The sequence below is a fragment of the Silurus aristotelis genome (assembly GCF_946808225.1).
Source record: "Silurus aristotelis genome assembly, chromosome: 13".
Classification (NCBI taxonomy): domain Eukaryota; kingdom Metazoa; phylum Chordata; class Actinopteri; order Siluriformes; family Siluridae; genus Silurus; species Silurus aristotelis.
In genome coordinates this window covers 21,533,359-21,555,413 of record NC_139586.1, presented here as the reverse complement: position 1 = coordinate 21,555,413, position 22,055 = coordinate 21,533,359, and the positions used below count along the sequence as shown (strand labels likewise).

At 39.3% G+C, this 22,055-nt stretch overlaps 1 protein-coding gene across 1 annotated transcript in view; it reads left to right on the top strand.

Annotated features, from left to right (window-relative positions):
* The window catches only part of efl1 (elongation factor like GTPase 1), a 158,108-nt gene that overhangs the window by 43,763 nt on the left and 92,290 nt on the right, over positions 1 to 22,055 (top strand). Inside the window, exons 14-15 of the mRNA XM_083559045.1 lie at positions 5,296 to 5,468; positions 8,272 to 8,407. Of these exons, the coding sequence (XP_083415171.1) occupies positions 5,296 to 5,468; positions 8,272 to 8,407 (309 nt within the window). The remainder of the gene's footprint in view (positions 1 to 5,295; positions 5,469 to 8,271; positions 8,408 to 22,055) is intronic.

Here is a 22,055-nt window from a genome sequence, read left to right as displayed (position 1 = left end):
TGTTTAGTGTGTGTTTAGTGTGTGTGTGTGTGTGTGTGTGTGTGTGTGTGTGTGTGTGTGTGTGTGTGTGTGTGTGTGTGTGTGTGTGTGTGTGTGTGTGTGTGTGTGTATGGGATTGTGACCACTGTCCATCATGTTCGTCTTTGTTGTTGTCTTTTACACTCATATTGCTTTTGACTCTACATTTGTTGCTGTCACTATGATATACGGTCTTGTCACGATGAGAGAAACAAGCTCATATTAGGTTGAGAAATCAAAACAAACTCATCAGAGAAATGGAAAAAACATAAGACTTGGCAAAAACAAATATTTGGTACATTTGGTACAACACATTGATTCAATTCTGTTCAGTTTTGTTTAGCACTCTTAACATTAGCCACAAAGCAGCTTTTTAGGGTGAGGCAAATCTTCCTGAGATGATAATAGGTGATATCAAAAAGTTGTGACACAAGCTCTGTTTACAAAGTGTCACCTTCGAAATAGTCCCCTTGCACAGCAATGCAGCGCTTCCAGTGTTCCTGCCACTTCTGGAATATGTCCTGGAAGTCTTATTTTCGAAGCGTTTTAAGCACCTTCTGCGATTCGTGCTGGATCTCCGCAATGGTGTGAAAATGGCGAACTCGGAACTGGATCTTTATCTTTGGGAAGAGGGCAAAGTCTACATGAGCCAAGTATGGTAAGTAAGGTGGGTGCGGAAGTGAGATCATGTTTCCTGGGAGAAACTCGCGTGTGTAGAGAGCTTGATGACAGATTGCACACGTGGTCAGAATAGTACTAGTTGCACATCTCCAGATGTACACAGGATGGTGTCTATTGGCGCAGTTATTTAGGAAGTTCGGTGCTCTTTGTGACTGTGCGTGCAGCCTTGTGCAAGCCTGTTGGCATGTTACAAAACTAGTCTTGATACTTTTTGATACCACTTTGTATGAGGATGAAACCTTGAGAGGAACCAGGCTTAAAAAGGGAACCCCCAGCCTAGTCTGGGTGACACAGTATCTCCTTTTATTATAGTTCTATCAATACTGAGGTTATCAACTGTTTACTGTGTCACCTTCATTGATTGTAAGTGGTACCATTTTCTAGCCACATGAAAATGTCTCAAAGAACATGTAAACAGTGAAGAAAATGGTTGGACAAATCAAGAATACTCTTTGAGGTAGGTGTGTCTGTCAACAATCAAGCGAAGATTTCTCAGACTCAGCAATGGTACCGTGCTTTACACTGCAGATGGACAATGATGCATACTTCAAAAGCAACATTAGGTGTTTTCTGAAGGTAAGGAAGTGAAATTTTCTCCTGATTTAAATCTATAATCATCGCTTGCTAAAGGCAAACCTTCCTAAGAATTCTCAGTAACTAAAGCCATTTGCCTTAAAGATCTGACAGAAAATTAGCAAGGCAGAAAACTCCTGGTGAAGTCTTTGTTTTATAGAAAGGATTTGCAACAAAGTACTACTGTTAATCCTTTAAAAAGAGCAGCTGCATATTAAAAGTGCTACAATTTCTACACTTTTTACACAATTTGGATTTAAATGCCCACAAATTAAAGCCTGCACTTTACTTGGTCTTCTATATTGTTAAATTTCAAATCCAATATAGTGTTGCAGATAACAAAAATAGCTTGAATTAGCTGACTGTAGGTTCAAACTCCACAGTTATACCTCTAGATTTATTTCATCACTCTAGATACCTCTACAGTACATTGTTTTTCTGGGTCAAGCTCACCAGCAAGAAAGCGTAGTTTTTTCTTCTTCTAAATATGTTCGTATTCCTACCATCGTCTTGAAGCAGGACCAATTTTTTCCCCTAGGATTCCGCTAGTGTCCTAAGACGCATCTAGTCATTTTTAGCCCGCTAGCTGTGTACACATTTCAACCGTTTTGTAGGGCCTATTTTACTAATCCACTCGAGAGATTAGATCTCTCACTCGGCTTGGGAATGTCTAGGGGTCCCCTCAGGAGGAGCTGCAATATGTGACTGATGATAAAGGAGTCTGGACTGTCCTTTTCAGCCTGTCGATGCCCAACAGGGGGCGTAGAAAGAAACTAATGCCTGCTGTTCCAAATATTCTCACAGGTTTCCTGTAGGAATAAAGTCTGGTGATTTTGAAGGCCAATCACATTTTTCCATTAGGCTTGTCGAAGAAGTTGCAAATAAATTTGCTCCTATGAACACTGTAAATGTCAACCTGGACAGTCAAAATGTCAGTGTTGTGGTTTGCTTGGACATAAAGAATTAAGGAGTACTTTAGACTCTATGTAACAACTGATTAGTTTGATGCCACGTTACATTTCCGAGGTGGTATCAATAACCTTTGAGACTCTTCTTCTTTTTCCGGCTTCTCCCATTAGGGGTCGCCACAGCGGATCATCCTTCTCCATCCCCCCCTGTCCTGTACATCTGCCTCTTTTACCACCAACCTGCATTTCCTCCCTCACCACATTTATAAGCCTCCTCTTAAGCCTTCCTCAATTCCTCCCTCCTGGTGGCTCCATTCCCAGCATTCTCCTACCAATAAACCCAATGTCCCTCCTCTGCACATGTCCAAACCATCTCAATCGAGCCTCCCTCACCTTGTCTCCAAAACGTCCTACATGTGCTGTCCCTCTAATAAACTCGTTTCTAATCCTGTCCATCCTCGTCACTCCCAACGAAAACCTTAACATCTTCAGCTCTGCTACCGCCAGCTCCACCTCCTGTCGTTTAGTCAATGCCACTGTCTCTAACCATACAACATCGTAGATCTCACCACAGTTCTGTAAACTTTCCATTTCACTCTTGCAGATACTCTTCTATCACAAATCAATCCTGCCACTCTTCTTTACCCACTCCACCCTGCCTGCACTCTTTTTTCACTTATCTAACACACTCTCCATTACTTTGCACCATTGATCCCAGGTACCTGAACTCGTCCACCTTCTCCACCTCTTCTCCCTGCAACCGCACCTCTCCACTGCCCTTCCTCTCATTCACACACATGTACTTTGTCCTACTCTTACTGACTTTCATTCCCCATTCTCTCCAGCGCATATCTTCAGGCTCTTCTCAATCTTCTCACCACAAATAACAGTATCATCCGCCAAACATCATAGTCAATGGAGACTCCTGTCTGACCTCGTCTGTCAACCTGTCCAAAACCACTGCAAACAGGAAAGGGCTCAGATCTGATCCTTGATGCAATCCAACCTCCACCTTGAACCAGTCTGTCGTTTTTACTGCACACTTCACTGCTGTCACACTGCCCTCATAAATGTCCTGCACCACCCTCACATACTTCTCTGACACACCTGACCTCCTCATACAATTCCACAACTCCTCTCTTGGCACCCTGTTGTACACTTTTCATAAATCCACAAAAACACATTGCAACTCCTTCTGACCTTCTCTATACTTCTCCATCAACATTCTCAAAGCAAATAATGCATCTTTAGTGCTCTTCCTTAGCATGAAACCATACTGTTGCTCACAGATGGTCACCTCTTCTTTAAGCCTGGCTTCCACTACTCTTTCCCCTAACTTCATGGTGTGACTGATCAACTTTTTATTTGCCTGTAATTGTTAAACAATCTTGTTAAAAACTCCACTGCCATCTCTCCTAAACATCTCCATGCTTCCAATAACCATGTGAGTTACCACGTCTGCCATTTCATCATGGACAGCAAGTTAGAACAGAGAACAAACGTGAAATCTGCCACAGAGACGTTTGACACGACATACGGCGATGCTGTAATGCGCCGTTTTTTGTTTTGTTTTGAGTGGCACCTGCGCTTTACGAGCCAAACAGCGTCACTAAAAGACAAAGTGAGATCAGGAAGACCTTTAAAGAGCTCAACCCCTGAAAATGTCAAAACCATCCGGCAACTTGTGCATGATGATCGTCTGAGAGCTATCCACATTATCTCATTTACGCACCCTCCCTACTTGCCAGATTTAGATCCTTCGGACTTCGTATTTTTTTTCCCGAAGTGCTAATTAAAACAATATTCACAGCCAAAAATTAGTCAAGAAACACAAAAGAAACTAAATGTAGCTTAGCATGCTATTAGGAATTAAAAGCCAAAGAAATAAAATGAGTTTGGTACACTGAATGGAATAACAAAGGCTGGGACTGATTGCGTTCTAGCACGGACTACGGCCAATTACTGATCTTCAGGTGAAGTAATTAAAAATGCTTAAAGGAATTTTGTGATGAAATCCATAAGACGTTGCTAAAAGATTTAGAAAGTGCATGTGGAACTCCCTAGTGCCCGGTATAAATGTGAACAAACTGATTATTTGCTCAGTCACTGGTCTTTCAGTTTGCTGTCAGAGGACCTAAAAGAAAAGAGACTAAGCAGAGTCTAACAGAACCTTAAGTTTGTGTGTTTTAGAGGAAGGCACTGGCTAACAGGAAGTGTAGATTTCACCTTGCTTGCTATTTGCGAAAAACCCTCGACTAGGCAACTGTGTTGCTTTTTTTTCCTGTAAGTATTTGTATAGTTTAATGCCTATGAAAAGACTCTAACAGACTCAACAATAATGGTTTCTTAACCCACCTAAATGAGACGCTGATCCCTGGATTGGGCCAGATCCAGTTGTGTCCCACCAAATGAAGATTTCGGACCTTCAAAAAGAAGATGCTGACCGTGCAAGGATCCCAAGCCAGTTGGATCCCCCTTCATCAACATTTCAGACATTGTACTTTGAGGATAAACAACCTCTCAATCAGTACTCCAAAAATTCTATATATGCTTTTTTACCATCTTCAAATATTTAAAGGCTTTGGCATAGAGGAGTTTGTGTTGAATCTGTAACGATCTTAAATGTTAAGAGTTGCTCAGGAGCGCCTGGTTCCACAACTCCAACTGACTGTATATGACTGTAGAAGGGACATTACTCATAATCACACTGTGGGGCTCATGATATTTCTCACTCTCTGGTGGTTGTAATGTTTTTAACGATTTATAATCACACTCTTGGTGTCAACCAAATGAGGATGGGTTCCCCTTTTGAGCCTGGTTCCTCTCAAGGTTTCTTCCTCATACCATCCAAGGGAGTTTTTTCTTGCTACAGTTAGCCCAGGCTTCCTCATCTATGGGGATTAATACACATACATTTAAATATAAGTGAATTTTGTTCACATTAAATTCTGTAGAGCTGCTTTGAGGCAATATCTATTGTGAAAAGTGCTTTAAAACTTGAACTTGATTATATGCTTTTAGCTCTCTCTATCGATCAATACAATGACCAGCAATCAATGCCGGTTTTTCCGCTTAATTCCTCACTATGCCTTTGCGATGGTGGACATGTTTGCAGATGCTGACGGGCTGTGCATACAGACGGAGGCCCTGTCGGTGAAGTCCGCATCAGAAGACGAGGAGAAAGAGTACTTTGTAGCCTTTGCACGTGTCTACAGCGGAGTAGTGCGCCGGGGTCAGAGAGTGTTTGTCCTCGGACCCAAGTACGACCCTGCCATTACTCTGCAGACGGTGAGAACGCAGCCTTCAATTATTCATGCTGTAATGTAAACAGAAGGTAATGGTGGTCACTTAGTCCAATCTCGATGTCCTCACACTAATGCTGATTGTCTCTTCCATACATAAGTAGCAACATTTTAGCAAGCGTGCATTAACGCAAGGATTCTATCATCGTATCCAGCTCAGTGTAGCCACCATGTCGAGCCACAATGCTTCTAATGTCCTGCGTGCTATCGTTCAGCCTCTCAGTGCTTCGCAAAAAGCCATTAGACCAAGCCCATGCTGTCCTCATGGAGTCCCTCGGGAGTTAGCTAGTGCTAACCATTAAGGCCTTTTCAGCATTGATCACGTGGCATGAAATTTGGATGTTCACTAGGGAGAAAGTATGTTTGGTCACCACTGATGCACCTTTTAACCTGATGGCATGGCATGATGATCTCACACATTATGGCTTTTACAAGTATTGCAATCCTGAGTGAACTGTAACATCTAATCTAATAGGATAGTTTACCGTATGTGCTTTGTACTGATTTTGCTGTAATTTTTTTCCCCACTGGAAAAAAATGTTGGACTCCGTTCCAAAAACTCAAAATGACCAAATCCAAGTACAACAAGTCATTGGCTAGACAGGAAGTTTAAATGAGCTTAAATGAAAGCTAATGTGGATTCATACTGGCTTTTATTCATGGGTAATTATTAACGTCAGTGAACCTTCAGCACATTTTCCTTTTATTCAGTCACTGAAGTATTGTGTTTTGTGCTGATCATTTTGTGCTGAAGCATCAGCTCATGAAATGGCTCCCTGAATGAACCTGATTTTTCTGTTTTGTATTTCGAATTCTGAGCGAATCCGTCACGAACGCCCAGGGGCAGTGCAGATCAGAGGCAACCTGGCGATGCAGCGTGTGTTGGATTTCTAAGCAGTAAAGTTTACTCGAGGCTAAATTGAAATTGCTGCTGATAGTGTTGTTCCCTTTCTGGGACTCTTTGCCAAAAAATAAAAAATAAAAAATAGTACAGCATGTTTTTAAGTTTTCTCACAGGTTGGCAAACTGTGACATTTTTCCTGGCTGTGATTTAAATAGTTCCTGAAGCTCGTAAGCCATTTTGGGGTTTATACTCGAACTCTAATCATAAAACATTGACACTTAGTTTTCTGTTTGCAAGAATACACCTGAATGCATTCATGATGCACCATGTTGGGCTCTTATTTTTTTTTTTGTGGGCTCGCAAGTGTCTAAAGTTTCATCATATTATTAGCAAATTTTGAATTAAAACATTGCATCAGCGTGGGAGTGGTAGGATCTGGGATACTGCTCAGAAGGTCAGGGGTTTAAGCCCTGGTCTCGCCAACTCAACTTCGTGGCTCAACTACATGGGCCGGAGTGACAACCAGTATTATTGTGGAGTTTTTATTAGGATTTTAAATGTATTTATTTTGCCTCCTAATGCTGCTTGACCACAAAGTTGACTGTACCATTGTGTTGGTTGGTGGGTAAATCTAACAGACAATTAGGCTACGTTAATAACTCCCTTTGCTAATAGGGAAATTTTAGTTTGAAAGCCAAACTGTATTATCAAATACACATATGATATGAGTACAAAATATATTTAAATTGAAAAGTCAAAATATGTTTCTGACATTGATCAGAGGGCTTTTTAAAAAGTGGAACCCTTATAGTTTGGGGACCCCTTGTGTAAAGGAGTTCCTTCTCTTTTTCTCTCGTTTTCTCTTTATCTCACTCTCTTTCTCTCTGTATCAATGAAGTTTTGATGTGGCACACATTGGCTGTTCCAACTCCAAATTGTTACTCACAAATTGAACTGAACAATGCCTTGAGCAAGTAAACTTTCTTTCGGCTTCTCCCATTAGGGGTCGCCACAGCGGATCATCCGCATGTTTGATTTGGCTCATGTTTTTACGCTGGATGCCCTTCCTAACGCAACCCTCCCCATTTATCCGGGCTTGGGACTGGCACTAAGAGTGGCTGGGGTTGGTTCCCTGACCGGGGATTGACCCCGGGCCGCAGCGGTAAGAGCGCCGCATCCTAACCACTAGACCACCAGGGACCCTTTTTTTCACTTTTTTTTTTTCCCCAGGTTGAAAAAAATAAATAAAAAAATTCACTTGCCTTGAGCAAGTAAATTTTTTATTTATTTTTTCAACCTGAAACACCCCCAAATCTCGACCCCAACAGAAACAGAGCCATCCCTTCAGCCAGAGCAATACCAATTTTCACACAAAGGAATGTTTCTATGGCTTTCCTGTCCTTTTGTATGGTAAATTATACACTGAAGATTGAGACAGTAAAAGGAGTGTGTCCATAAGTGCATTATACCTCCTGCAACAAACTAGCATACATATCTCAGTGAGCGTTACTCAGGACTGTAAAAGTGTTCGTGCATTTTATCGTCACACCCTCAAATTTTAGGAAAAGAGAGTTAGTTAGTTAGTTAGTTAGTTAGTTAGTTAGTTAGTTAGAGTTAGTGCTCTCCTCCAAGCACATTAGGATGCTTTATGACATTACAAGAGCACGTATTTAGAAATTGGAATGAAAACTGGTTTAAGAAATCATGTTTGTTAAACAAGTAGTTAGTATATAAAAAAGGTGTGTGTTTGCTAAAGCCTTTGCTCACATTTCAATCACATCTCTCGCACAATATACACTCTACCAGCTGCAGGATGAGCGTTTGTTGTCTGACTCGTATGCATTTGGCTTCGTCACTTTTACATTTTCTTTTCAGTTTTTCTTCACTATAATCACTGCTCTGACTCTGATTTGCCTTCATCTGTCATCCTTTGTTTCTCTCCCAGCTGAAAGATGAGTGTTCAGTCCCTGACTCCATGCCCAACGTTTCCCACATGGCCTGCTGCACTCTGGATCGGTTGTATTTGCTGATGGGCCGAGAGCTGGAGGAACTCGACGAGGTACCAGCCGGCAACGTTCTAGGTAATCCAGCGATTCCACAATGGCCCAGGGTCTTGCCTCGAAATCTCTAATGTGCTGTGTGTGATCTTTCAAGTCTCTCAGGTGTATTACACAAGCCATTAGAACAAAACGTTTGTATGCGCTTTAGGGCTGCATGGGAAATCTATAAGGAGTTAGGTAGTATAACCATTAAGGGTTTTTTAGCAATATTCTTGTGGCAGTACTTACACAAGCAGAAAAAAAAATGGAGGACTGGGGAAACAGTGCTTTCCCTGATGCCCATTACCAGCTGATCCAGAATTAGCTTGAGCTGCAGCACTAATTGTGATAATAAATGTGTGCAGGCTGAGCAGGTTTTGCTATATTACATCATGCAGTATGATGACACACTTCCCAGTTTTGCTTGCTGGCTTCTTGACCAAGTCTTTTATACAGCAGATGCTTTTTTTTCCTTCATGACCTTCTCATCCTTTTTTTTGTTGTAGTCGTATTTCCTTACTACAGGTTCATGTGCTCATTCAGACCCAAGGGTGTTAGTAAATTCATGTACTGATGTGGGGTGAGGAGATCTGGGGTGTAATCAGTGTTTTACTCCATCCCAAAGGTTTTTTAGTAGAGCTTTATAGGAGGCCACTTAAGATCTTCCATTCTAACTCGTATAATCCATATCTTTATAAAGCTGGCTTTGTGTTCAGGGGCATTGTCATGCAGAGACAGGTTCAGGTGAAGGGCAAAATTGAATGGTACCACATTAAAAGACATCCTATACAAGATTGATTGTGTTTTTTAGTCTTTGTCTTCTTGAACCAGTATCAAAATATATTTATTGATTAAAATTTTAAAACACTTTTCCAAGTCACTCTGAATTAGGGACCTTTGCCGAATAGCTTTTTGTTTTATGCACAGATTTATGTAGGTGTGTGTTTTAGTCTTTGTCGCTTCAAAAGCTGTTGCTGTTCATGGTTATAAAGAACTATAAATTGTGTAATCGTTGTCATTTTTTACTTTAGCTTGTCTGCAGCGTTTCGTCTTAACTAGCTAGTGGTTGCTGCAATCTTTTTTTCCTCAATCATCAATCGGTCTACTTGTACTGTAGGAAGATGCTGGAACACATCCTCTTGATACATTTTTTTGCTGAGCAAAGTTTGCGGTCCGCTTTGTTTTAATTACATCCAGATCTCTGTCACATCATAAGCTGGGCTTAGTGTTTTACACCATTTCTTTTTATTATTCTTATTTCTTCAGTCCGATCTATACTTAGAACCTATGTCGATACAGTTATGAATTTTAGCCATCTGGTAGTGCAAATAGCAGTAGTGTGCACCATATAAGATAAAAACATTTTAAAGACTTTTGTATAATATCCACAGGCAATAGTGTGTGTAACATATGGAAATGAAGTCATTAGTGAATTAAATAGAGCTTTGGTTGCACTAAAGACTCCGACCCTGTGGTCTGACCATATTCATGGTAAGTGAAGAATGTAGCATGTATTGTCTAATGAGTAAAAAGCTGTATTGATTTCTGCCTTCCTCCCCCCCCAACCCCCCCCCCCCCCTTCTCATTCCGTGTGTGGATTAGCTCTGACCTCGGAATGGATAAAGGGAGCGTGATGAACTCTGCTTACGTGCATCATCAGCTTTAGCCTGCAGCTCCATTAAAAGCTTTACACAGGGGGGACAGTTGGCAAGAGTTCTAACAGTATCAGATCTTATGATTCACATCCAGGTTTCTCCCTCCCAGCAATTAAACGCAATTTATGGGCCGTAGCTTTCCTGCACTCCAACATCTGTATCTGTGTTACATTCAGTCCTGACTGAAGTTTCGGTCTTTATTTTTAAGACTCCCATCTCTCATTTGCTGTGAATCCTTGCACTCAGTCTTTGCACCGATGCGTCTTTTATCCTGACAGCACGAAGGCTCGAACACATAATGGAATTCACAGGTTTCGGTTCACGAGGGACTCCTACTTCCTTACATCCAGTCACATATGCCTTCGTTTAACATAAGATACGATTGAAATTTAGTTGACCGACAGACAATTTAAGATGACCAGCTCTAGGTACAAAGGAATGTTACTGGAAATTTAACAGGTTCTGCTGTTAAAAAAATAAATAAAAAATCAAATGTTAGAATTTTATGATATTTACAGCACCATCCATATATATCTATTTATATATATATATATATATAAAAATATATATCCAAGCTGATTCTTTTCCTAGAACAGAACCTTTCAACAAATTTGGAGTATTGTTATAAAAAGGACGCGTCATACTTTTATCCGATTATGTTCAAAGCTGTGCAAGTCTTTAAAACTAAATTTCTGTCATTGGTTATGTAATTTCTACACCATCCTCTCAGAGAAATTTGCTGTTTATTGCCAAGAATTCCCACAATTTTGTCCTGGAGACCCTGAGAACAATGGTTACTGCTTTATCTCTGACTGTTACAAAGCTTCAACAAATTTAAATGAACCTTTACATTAAAAACGTGTAAGAATGAGCATATCTAGCAGTAGATGGCTGATCATTCTGATTTTGTCAATTTGATTTTTCATTCTGAGATAAAACAAAACTGCTTCTAGTAGAAACAAAAAATTCTCTGATGTCAAGCAAGATTGGCATAATTACACAGTATAAATTTATACATAAAAACAGTATAAAATGGTAAATTTAAACTCTGGTTATTATTTACATAATTTTATGCTAAGCAAGTATGTGATTCGATTTGTTTGATGGCATATTTTTTATTTATTTATTTTTTTTTTGCTTTCAAATGCCATTGTGTCATATAGTGTCGCAAATCACATTAGAAAGCCATCTGCAGCAATTTAGAAATTTTTCTAGGCATTTTCCTTCATGCATCCTGAATTTTTTATTTATTTATTTTTTTCTTTGACAGCATTGCACAACTTTTTTTTTTTTACTTTTTTTTTTTTGTCTGTCCATTTATGCAAAACGTTCTGAGGTTGGCAATTTCTTCTTGTATAGCAACAATGGCGATGATGATTCAAGGAGCATCTAGATTGACATTTTTAAACACAACCACTTGCTGTCAGATGTAAAATGGTATACATTAAAAAAAAAAACAGGATGAAATTAAAAAAAAAACATGAATGAGAAGATTGCAAGTGTAGTGACATTATATTGCTGCATGAATATTTCAAGCTGTAATTACAGATGTTCCCTGAATTACGAACGTTCGGCTTCTGATTTTTTTAACTTACGACAAAATTACGATACAAATATTTTAAGTTTTGTGGTGCAGGCAAACATACGTTTTTGCTCTTCCCTCTACCCGCTAACTGGCACTCGTCCATGTACCCGCTGCCACAAACATATATACTGTATATAGTTTATACAGTACGGTTATGTAAATTGCTCTGTTTTGCTAAATTATGCACTGTAATTTGTTAAACTATTCACAAATTACAGTATACTACACCTTACTGAACTCCAATTTTGAAGACCCCTAGGGAGGCTAAGCCATGTCTCCATGACATACTTACCATACTGTATTTTTAAGTTACTGTGGCTTCATCGGAACTCATCTCCATCTCCGTCTTATTAATCACTGGACATTTGTCCTAACATTTGTACTGGCATGTGAACGTGGATCAGGTCATGGGATAAAATCCCAGCACTATCAAGCTGCCACTGCTGAGCCATTGAGCAAGACTCTTAAACATCAACTTCTCAGTGGTATAAATGAGATCATTTCAAGTGGCTCTAAATAAGTATGTACCGTAATTTCCGGACTATAAAGCGCACCCATATACAAGCCGCACCCACTGAATTTTAATCTACACTAATGTACTTTACACAGGCTTTAACGAAAGACACGTTACACACGGGGTAACGGGTGAAATATGTTGCGCTTCCTTTAGGAGCATAGCGGTATTTTTGGGAAAAGACCGGCACAGCATTTTTCCGCTATTACTGCGTGTGTTCAAGATGAGGATTATGTGTTTAATATTTTCTGATGCTCATTTCTAAGTTTCTTTGACTAACCCGTAACGCTGTTGCCAAGAAAAATAAAAAAGCACGAGTTTTGGAAACCTGTCTGTGCTTATATGATTTCTGTTGCAACTGGAGTTCTGTTGCGAGCTCTCCCTTCACCCAGACTCAGTGCGTTACAACGGCTTGTATCTAAACAGTAGCCCACCAAGAAAGTCATTGTTCACTGTCTTCCTCCTTCCTTTCACAACTATTTCTCTTGGGAGTTATCTTTTGGCATCTTTTGGCGGGGTTCAAAACTTAAAAAACCCAAAAGTAGCGGCTTATAGTCCGAAAAATACGGTAATGTGAATATAAATGTCTAATCTGAATAATGTGGCTTCCATTTACTCACATGTATTGTGTTTTGTGGAACATCATATTTTGAAGTTTATTTTCACACCATTCAAACTAACAAAAATGCAGGTAAGAATAGAGAATTGTGGGATATTGAATCACCAACACTATTTACTGAAACTATGTTTAGATTTGTTTTTTCCTTTTTGAGGGGAAAAAATACATTGTTTGCAATCATTATTATTTCAATATGCGCATTTTTTTGTGTTTTTTCTATGAGGAGTTCTACTCCATGTATCGTAGGAAGGGTGTGAAGCGAAATCTATTTCAGAGCAACATATTGGCTTGTTGTCATTCTCTCCATTTCAACCAAATCATATTGAATTTATTACTGAATCTGCTCAGCGCTAATCCTCTTAACACAAAATAGATTTTTGTTGATTTTGTTTGTATGAGGCCAGTTTCTTGTAACCTTAAATGCCTTCAGCTTTTTCAGATTTCAGTATTGATCGGACGCCGGGATTGTTTATTATACAAAATATTTTTTTCCCCCTATCAATTATGAACGAGAGGTGCATTAATGTATTGACGTTATTGTCTAATGCTCTAGTTCTGTGTACGCGTGTTTGTCAACCCGGTCTTGTATATCCGTCTACTGGCTTTTTGTTCATTTGTTTCAATACTGTTCGCAAAGCAAAGGCTCAGAGCAGCTCTAACTCGATGCGAATTGCTTTAGTGAGTTTGCTGAGCTGGCGAGGTGTTAATGCATGGTTATATAACCGAGAGAGACAGACAGCTCGTCTGCCTTTGGGACGTATGTGGAGGCTTTTGGTTAGTTCGAAAGAGGGAGTGTGTGTCTGTGTGTGCATGTGGTTGTGTTGTTGTTATAAACGGAATAGGACTTTGACTGTACTACACAGTGCAATGCAGTATTCAATATACAAACCACTGTAGCTTATGTCAGGTGATGTCACACACTTCATGTTCACCCGGATTCTATGCAAGTCACATGTGAATACTTTTTTTCTTCTGGTCTTGGATGCTGGAGCGCAGTTTTCCTAAAGCTGGCCATTTGTTCATGCCTTTTATGTTCAGTGTCCAATAAGTAACACTGCTAGTGTAAGAAAATGTCTGTAGGGATGACGAGCTTCCGTTGTTCTCTTCTTTTTGGATTTGCGACTAAGTGTAGATTGTTATTGCTTTCACAAAAAGATAGACAGACAGACAGACAGACAGACAGACAGACAGACAGACAGACAGACAGACAGACAGACAGACAGACAGACATGGATGGATGGGTAGGTAGATAGGTAGATGGAAAGATGGGTGGATGGATGGATGGATGGATGGATGGATGGATGGATGGATGGATTCTGCCATGTAAACATGTTAAACCGATTCACTTCCTCAAATCTCCTGTATTAGCCCATTCATTATTCCCTTTCAGAAGATATACACAAACTTTTCATTGTGCTTTTGTGAACACTTGATTGGCCACAACAAAACAAAAACAAGCGCAACACGCATAATTAGGAGAATTGGATTTCTGATGGTCTCTTCATCTGGGGCCATAAATCCCTCTACCAGTCCAAACATACGTGTGAATGACAGGCAACTACTGCAAAAGTTTATTTTCCATTCCGGGTCACAGAATTCCAGCTATACAACCGGTTTCCACTAGTCCTTACTACGGACCTTCATTTATATGCTTCTGCTTTTTGGGAAGGAAGGGGTAGTATTGAGATGCTCATTAGAGATGGACAGCCACCAAAAACCTTGGCTTCCTACACCCTTTTTTCCTTACACCTTCCAGCAGTAGTATGCCTACAACTTCACCCTGTTGCTTGATTGAGAGCAAAATTTTACATAAAACTAGCGTGCGTAAGAACTCCATGTTGACAGGACACTGGCTAATGTGCGCATGACATAAAGTCGTTCGGATTGAAAGCGCCGGCACATGTAAGCACCAAATCTGATTAAATAATGTCTCGTAAACAGTCCACTGAGTCTTTCAATCGGAATGGCGAAAAGTGTACGTGTAAACCTGACTAGTGTTTTAAGAGATATAAGAGAACGGACATGAGTATATGAGTAGATGTGGAGAAAACAGCTGATGAGACACAAAGAGACAAAATCAGGACTCAGTATGTGACTGTCACTGTTAATTAAATCTGGTACTTCCCCTCTTTTCTCTCTTATGCACCACCATTTCCTGTAGTGCGTCTCCCTCACACACACACACACACTTCAGAGCGAACAGGTCGCAATTCATCATTTATAGCAGGCCACTCTAAATTTTTCAGCCCAAGCCATGTAACCATATTCACAGGGGTATTGTCTTCCTGGAGCAAGTTTGGGTCTCCTAGTTGAAGTGAAGGGAAAATTTTACCTACCACATCTGAAGACTATGCAGTGCGAGCCGATTTATTGGCAGAGTTGAGTGTTAACATTGCAATGATTTTACACTTCCTGACCTGGGTTTACATAGGTCATGGTCATAACGATGTGGCATCATCAGAGCACCAGGGATGAAGAAAGAAGACTGAGAACAAAGAGGCTTCAGATGTGGAAAGAAAATCTGTCTTTGAACCACATGATGGAGTGAAAGTGGAGGTGGTAATGGGGGGGATCTAAGTTTAACCATCAGGACCCCCTTTAAGACACTACCCAAACCACATCACACAACACACAACACACACACACAATTTAATAATCAAGGCTGAGTTTTTTTAGAAATGGGAGTGAAACAACATAGGGAACGAGGAAAGACGCATTCCTTTTGGATTGTGGTGTCCTTCCAGCTGGTATATAATAGATGAAGCCTTGTATCAACTGCAAGATTCTGTATCTAAGGATCAGCCAAATAATAAAATATCTTAGTTCGAAGGGTTTGTACTTGAACTATAGAATAAAAAAAACTATCCAATAGCATGGATATGTAATGTGTGTTTGGCATCAGTGATCTATCAGTTCAACAACTCATAAAATGTTTTATCTGGAAATAGAGCTATAATCTTTATGTGAAAAACTGGTGACTAGCCACAGTGTCATCAGGGCCAGAAATTTATGGTCTACAGAAACCACACACATGACAGATGGTTGTTTTAGAATCAGAGACTTGAGCACTACCACAAGCCAGCGAAACGTGGCTTTAAAAACATACAGTGACGTGGAAAACGAGGAGAAAAATGCAGTCAAAATAGAATCGTGAACATGTGCTTAACTTAATGGTGATATAGGATGTCTTATGTGCTTGTGTTCTGTAATGACGGGCGCATACTGTGCGATTTTTATCGTCTGTTGCAATTGTTGCTTGTCAGACTGTACATGAACTCCATGTTACACTGTAGGATCTGAGAAATAATAAGTCAGACTGTACCAGAGTCAAAAACTAATGTAGATAAAAAAAAATGACTTGTCTCTCGCTAATGGTAGTTAGCAGCACAACAAAAACAATCTGTAGCATTAATTTTGTTCATGACATGCCTTGATAATAAAACGTCATACAAACGTCATACGACGTCATTCCTGTACCGTCTGCCAGACCCGTATCGTCATTTTCCCTAAGGTGGTTTGAAGTTTTCATGCTAATTGCGTCATCAGGTTTGGCGCGCCAAATGGTTCTTGGTTTGACGGTCGTTGTAGGAGAACGAGTCTGAAATCTCCTCACACTGGCAGAATTTCATCAGAGGAAAAAAAAACATTGCAGCGGCCATTAATGGGCTGTCGGCGAACATGTCAAACCAGCGATCAAGGACTACAGATTATAGGAATCTTTTAGGATTTAAAAATTTTGTCTCAGATAGGGTTGAAACTTTCCATAAGAATAAACTGGAATTAGTGTGAATAAACTACCAAATTGCAGGTTAATCTATAACAGGGAACTTAAACGTAGTTAAAACAACCAAATTGAATGCAGTTTCAGTTGAATTTCTACCCTGCACATTTATCAATCACATGCACACAGCAACCCTATTCTCAGACGACCAAATCGTGGCCAAAATCGCACAGTGTGCACCTGGCTAAAGCCGTACGGCCAAATTTCGTGTTTTTTCTTTTTCCCTAAGCACTTGCGCTGTAGTTAGTGCTGTATATCCTGTAATCAGAAGCAATTATCATCCTACCATGCTATGTGGAGTGTATAAAAAGCTTTGTAGACAATGTTGTCAATTGGTTTTATTATTGAGGGGCTTCATTAATAAAAAAAATAAATCTGTCTCACTTACGAGTTTCATTCAGATCATTGACGTGTGCATTTGGATTCATTAGGAATACATCAGAAAGTTGTGGAAATCAGACAAACAGAAGAGCATCTGTTTTTCAGCTGACTGAGAGCCCAACTGATCAGACTGTCATCTAGAACAACTACAACCCAGAGAGTACTGTTATAGTACTATTGCAGTGCAGGAGCCCTGTATTACAAAGACAAAAATCACAATTTGAGTGTGCACTAGTCCCGAAACTGCAACTGATCTGGTCAGATGACTCATTTTTCAACATGTTCTTGACAAGTGGGTGAGTGCATGTGTGGCGTCCGCCAAAGGAACGGTACAAACCTGAATGCTTGAAGCCTACAGTGCAAGGCAGCTCTGTTTTACTGTAGGAGGCAGTTATCTTTTTCTTGCGGGATCTGAGTCCACTTTAATAATGCGAAAGGTCGCTGCAAATCAATACATTCTGACCCATCAACGCTTTTCTGTATAATGAGCCATTTCGATCCTGATAGGAGTGGTATTGTCTGACCTCGCCCACGTCTACAGAAATATAGATGATGTAAATTATATGCAATAACCTTCAAAGTATCCAAATCTTGGATTGACAAAATTCTGCATCACCGTAAACAAAAACACAAACTATGCATTTTAGTAAAAGTAAATACTTACTAAAATACTGTATTATTCCAATAAAAGTAGAATTGCTCATTGCCTTCAAATGTACTTAAATCATAGTAATTTGGATACTTATTATGGATATAATGTTCCTATTATCATTTTTGTCTTTTAGATAAATCAACTCAGTTTATGTTACTCTTAAGACACCAATCTATTAATAGAATGATATTAATGAGTTAAACGCTAATTAATATCTTTTAACATTATCATGGCCCCAAAACCTTTTCAACTATAAAAAAATAAAAAAAACGCACAAATATGGCCATGGATGTTGTAGCAAATTCGAAGTAGGAGTGTTTTCCATCATTTATTTCTCTCAAAATGTTCTGCTTGCTGTTGAACTGACACTAAACGGTATGTTGGTGATCAGTAGATTCCACCAAGCGGCAGTCAAAACCAGTTTAAAAACGGAGCGTGCGCTTGACCCTGATTGGTGGATTGCTGTGTGTTTGACCAGTTTTTAATCCACTCGAATAAAAAGGAACTGATTTCGCAAAATGTAGTTGTGTACAAATTTGACAAAGTACACATACGCAAAATAACTACTCAAGTACAGTAACAAATTACACCACTATTTAAAACTAGCATGCAGAGACTCATTGAATATACATTATGCCATTATAGATTCAAAGCTGCTTTGGTAATTTGTGACCCATTGTCACACATTTATACCCTTTGTTGTTTTATTTTCTGAAATTAGCACTCGTCTGCATTACAAAGGATCTATTTGACCCTGGCTATGATCATTATCCTAACCAGTATTAGAGTTACTTGAGATTTACTTATCGCATATTGATATGTTCCTATTGGTACAACTTGAACTACTCTAAAGTTTATTGTTCCTGTAGTCACTGAAGCACTACAATCTTTTATTCCATCTGCCTCTTTTCCTAGTCTCTCTGCAACCATCATCCATTGCAGAAAGAGTCTTTATGTTCATTTAGCATTATTTAATCTGAAAATAAATCTGACCTTATATATATTCATAACTCCTTTTTATATTTAAAGCTTGCAGCATCTTAAAATTGGGTATCTCTATCTTTTTCTCTCTTTCTCTCAATTTTGTTCCTATAAAAACCAAGTAGAACAAGAAGAGTAAGTGCTCTTAGACGTTTCCGTACACTCTTCTCATACTCTTCCTTCTCATTTTTTATTTCTCTCCAACTCAGCCATAATTGCATGTAGATGAATGCCATTCTCTATGCTCTTCGCCCCACCCCCTCCACCCAGTCACCACCATCTTTTTTTTTGTCCTTTTCCTGCCATCATTTTTCCCCATACTACCGAATTTCTCTCACTCCACTCCACTTCCATTCTCCGTCATAACTACATGCTCTGTCTTTGCTGCCCTATTCAGCCTTTTGTGTCAAAACCGCTGACCCGCCTTCATTTACTTACCGAACAGAGAACGAGCCTTGGAGCTTTTGACACTTGGAGCTATGTGCTTAGCACCGCTAATTTGATACATCATAAAAGCTGTGTAACATTTGCCTAATAAAGATTAACGTGGTAATTATTTTACTTTCGCTGACGAACCGGACTGAAGCCGCAAGCTGTGTGTGAACGCTTCAGGATATCTGATCCTCAAATGGGTTTTAAAGGATTTTCAGTGCTTATTTTGTCAATAATCGGTCCTGTGTAGCAGAATTCCTTGCTGGCCTCGTGTGCTGTGAGCCGCTGCGGTGTTGGACTTGGCCTCTGTCGTGTTTTATCTGTTTTTTCTGTTTTTGTTCTTACATTATGCATTTCTGTCTACTTGGATCTGTTCAGTTTATAAATTTTAATGATGGATAGAAGGTTGAATAGCTTGATGATAAAAAAATACATTTTTAATTCATACATTTGAGATGGTCCCAATGTAATATAAAGCCAATACTCCTCTGTATTGGGTTGATGTTTAAACAGTCCGCCATGTTGTGTCTGGGTGGGTGTTTTCTTTATCAACATAAGCATGACACAAAGATGACCTTACGTTGTGTGGCTCGGCAACAAAGACCTGCACGTGGTGCCATCACTACGATATTCACGCAACATAGGGTAGTTTGTGAAGTCATGGTGACTACCATTCAATGCACAGATGTTTTGACTCATAAGCGGCATAATTTCTTATTATTTAAAAAAATAATTATCTGAATAAATCAATGAAGAAATGAAGGAAAAAATCGGGCTTCCAGAATTTCTGAAAAATTGCTGTAAATTGTTTTTCTCAGTCATCCTTTTGTTGTAGCAATGCTTGCCTTAGTTTGTAACTGATCGTGGACTTATAGCTTTAGATTGGTATTGTAAATAAAGCTAATTGCTACAATGTTGGCTTTGAATAGAGTGCCGTTTCTTTTTCTTTCGGTTTTAACACTCGGGTTTAAAACTTACTTTCCTTGCATCTAGAAAAACACATGCTTATTTGATTTGTGAGTGTATTGCATTGTGCACATAAAAATTGGATGTGTTGATGGAGATCCATGAAGAATAAAAGTCTAAATAAGTGATGCACAAAGCATAGAAAAGTATATATGTGCTGCAAAGATTTGTGATTTGGCTGCATATAAAATTAAGTCAATGATACCTAGCATAATGTACAAACGAGCTAGTTGGTGTGTTAACACTGTTATCTAGCTAAGTAGCTTTTACATTGTGAATATATGTCAGTATGTAATTTAGTCTTAGCATCCACTCTACATCATATCTAAAAGATATTAATAGCGCCTGACTAGCATTTATTTTTCTCGTGACATGTTTAACTTTGTTTCGTCAGTGTGTGTGCTGTGCTAGCAAAAGAATTACAAGTAAGAGCTTTGCGGCACTTTATTTGCTTTTCCATGTTTTTACAAAATTCTGCATATTCCCAATTCTAAAAAGGACGCAGATCATCTGTGCAAGCTAATTAATTAAGTGAAAAGTGTATGTGTGTTAGGTAGCAGAAGGCTGGATTAAGAATGAGCAGCAAGTGCTATAGTTACTGCATCGACATGTGTTGCATCATGGCGTAGTCTGGGTTTCTTAAAAATTCTTACTAATGAAAGTTTTTATGTTTTTTGTAAAAGTTCATAGTGAGTACATTTGGGCTTTCTTTTTCTGGTGGTTTTACAGCCTCAATTCCAAAACAGTTTGGACCCTGTGTAAAAATGTGAATAAAAACAGAATGTAATGGTTTGCAAATCTCATAGACCAATTTACAATGGAACATAAAAAAAAAACATATCAAACGTTTTAATTGAACAAATGCACCATTTTACCATCTGGCTTTATCTTGTTTTTGTTTTCTCATGTCTTTGACTCATATATTGAATCATTTATACATTTAATGAATCTGACATGGTTTAAAAGGCAATTTGACCAGACATTCATCTGCTGCACTTTCAGTTCACCTTAGTCTAATTCAATACATCCAGTAATATATTAAAATCCCAGTGCTTTTTTGGAAAAAAAAAAAAAAAACATTTTGTGAACTTTAAAACATTGATGCCATGAATGATTAAATTAAATCTTAAACAAGAAAAAAAAAATTAGCAGGACAGATGAGCAAAATTCATAGTATGAAAACTACAAAAGTACACAAGTTGAAGAGGTGCAGTCAGCAATCAAAATAAGTCAAAACTTTATAGTAGGCCACTCAATATCTTCTCCTCCAACCCATGTAAAGCAATGGAGCTTGCTTTGTGCACAGGGGCATTGTCATGCTGGCACAGGTTTGGAGAAAATTACATGGAACTTCATCCAAAGACATCCTATACAATTGTGTGCCTCCAACTTTGTGGTAAAGGTCTGAGGAAAAAACACATATGGCTGGAAATGTCAGGTTTCCCAATACTTTTGTCCGTATAGTACAGTTACATCTGGGGCCTGATTACAGCTGTGCACAATTTTCAGCATTATCTTGCCACTCTTATGTGGAATTTTGGCTATATATAAACTCTGATCTCCCACTGTTGCTTTTTTTTTGACTACAGATAGCATTTAAGGTGGAAAAATTCCCCACACAGAAGGGGAGTTATGAATTTCGGTATGAATCCTGATTTAAATTAGATTTCTGTCATCAAGCTACGGGTCTGCGGTTTGTTTTCTTCTTCATCTGGGTCGTCTAGGATTCAGACTATGTCTCTTGATATACCTCATGCTTTTATTATCGATGACTGTTCCGCCCTACAGATTCAGTTCTTTCTCTGGGTCGGCTAACGAAGACCAAAAACACCGAAACATTGCCAGGGCTGTCAATGCCCCCCCCCCCCCCCCCCCCCACCACCACCACCACCACCACCACCACCACAATAAAGATTTCTTTATTTTCCTAAAAGCAGCCATACATACAGCAAAGCAGATGAACAAACAGCAGCTGATTATATGTGTACGGCATTTGGCAGCCGGTTCGGTGCACGCGGTTCACGTTTGATGCCGTCGCTTGGGTCTCTCTGAGGTTTGAACTGTATGTGCAGAGCTTGCGCAGTCACAATGCAAACCAGCTGCTGCAATCACAGCATTAGTGCT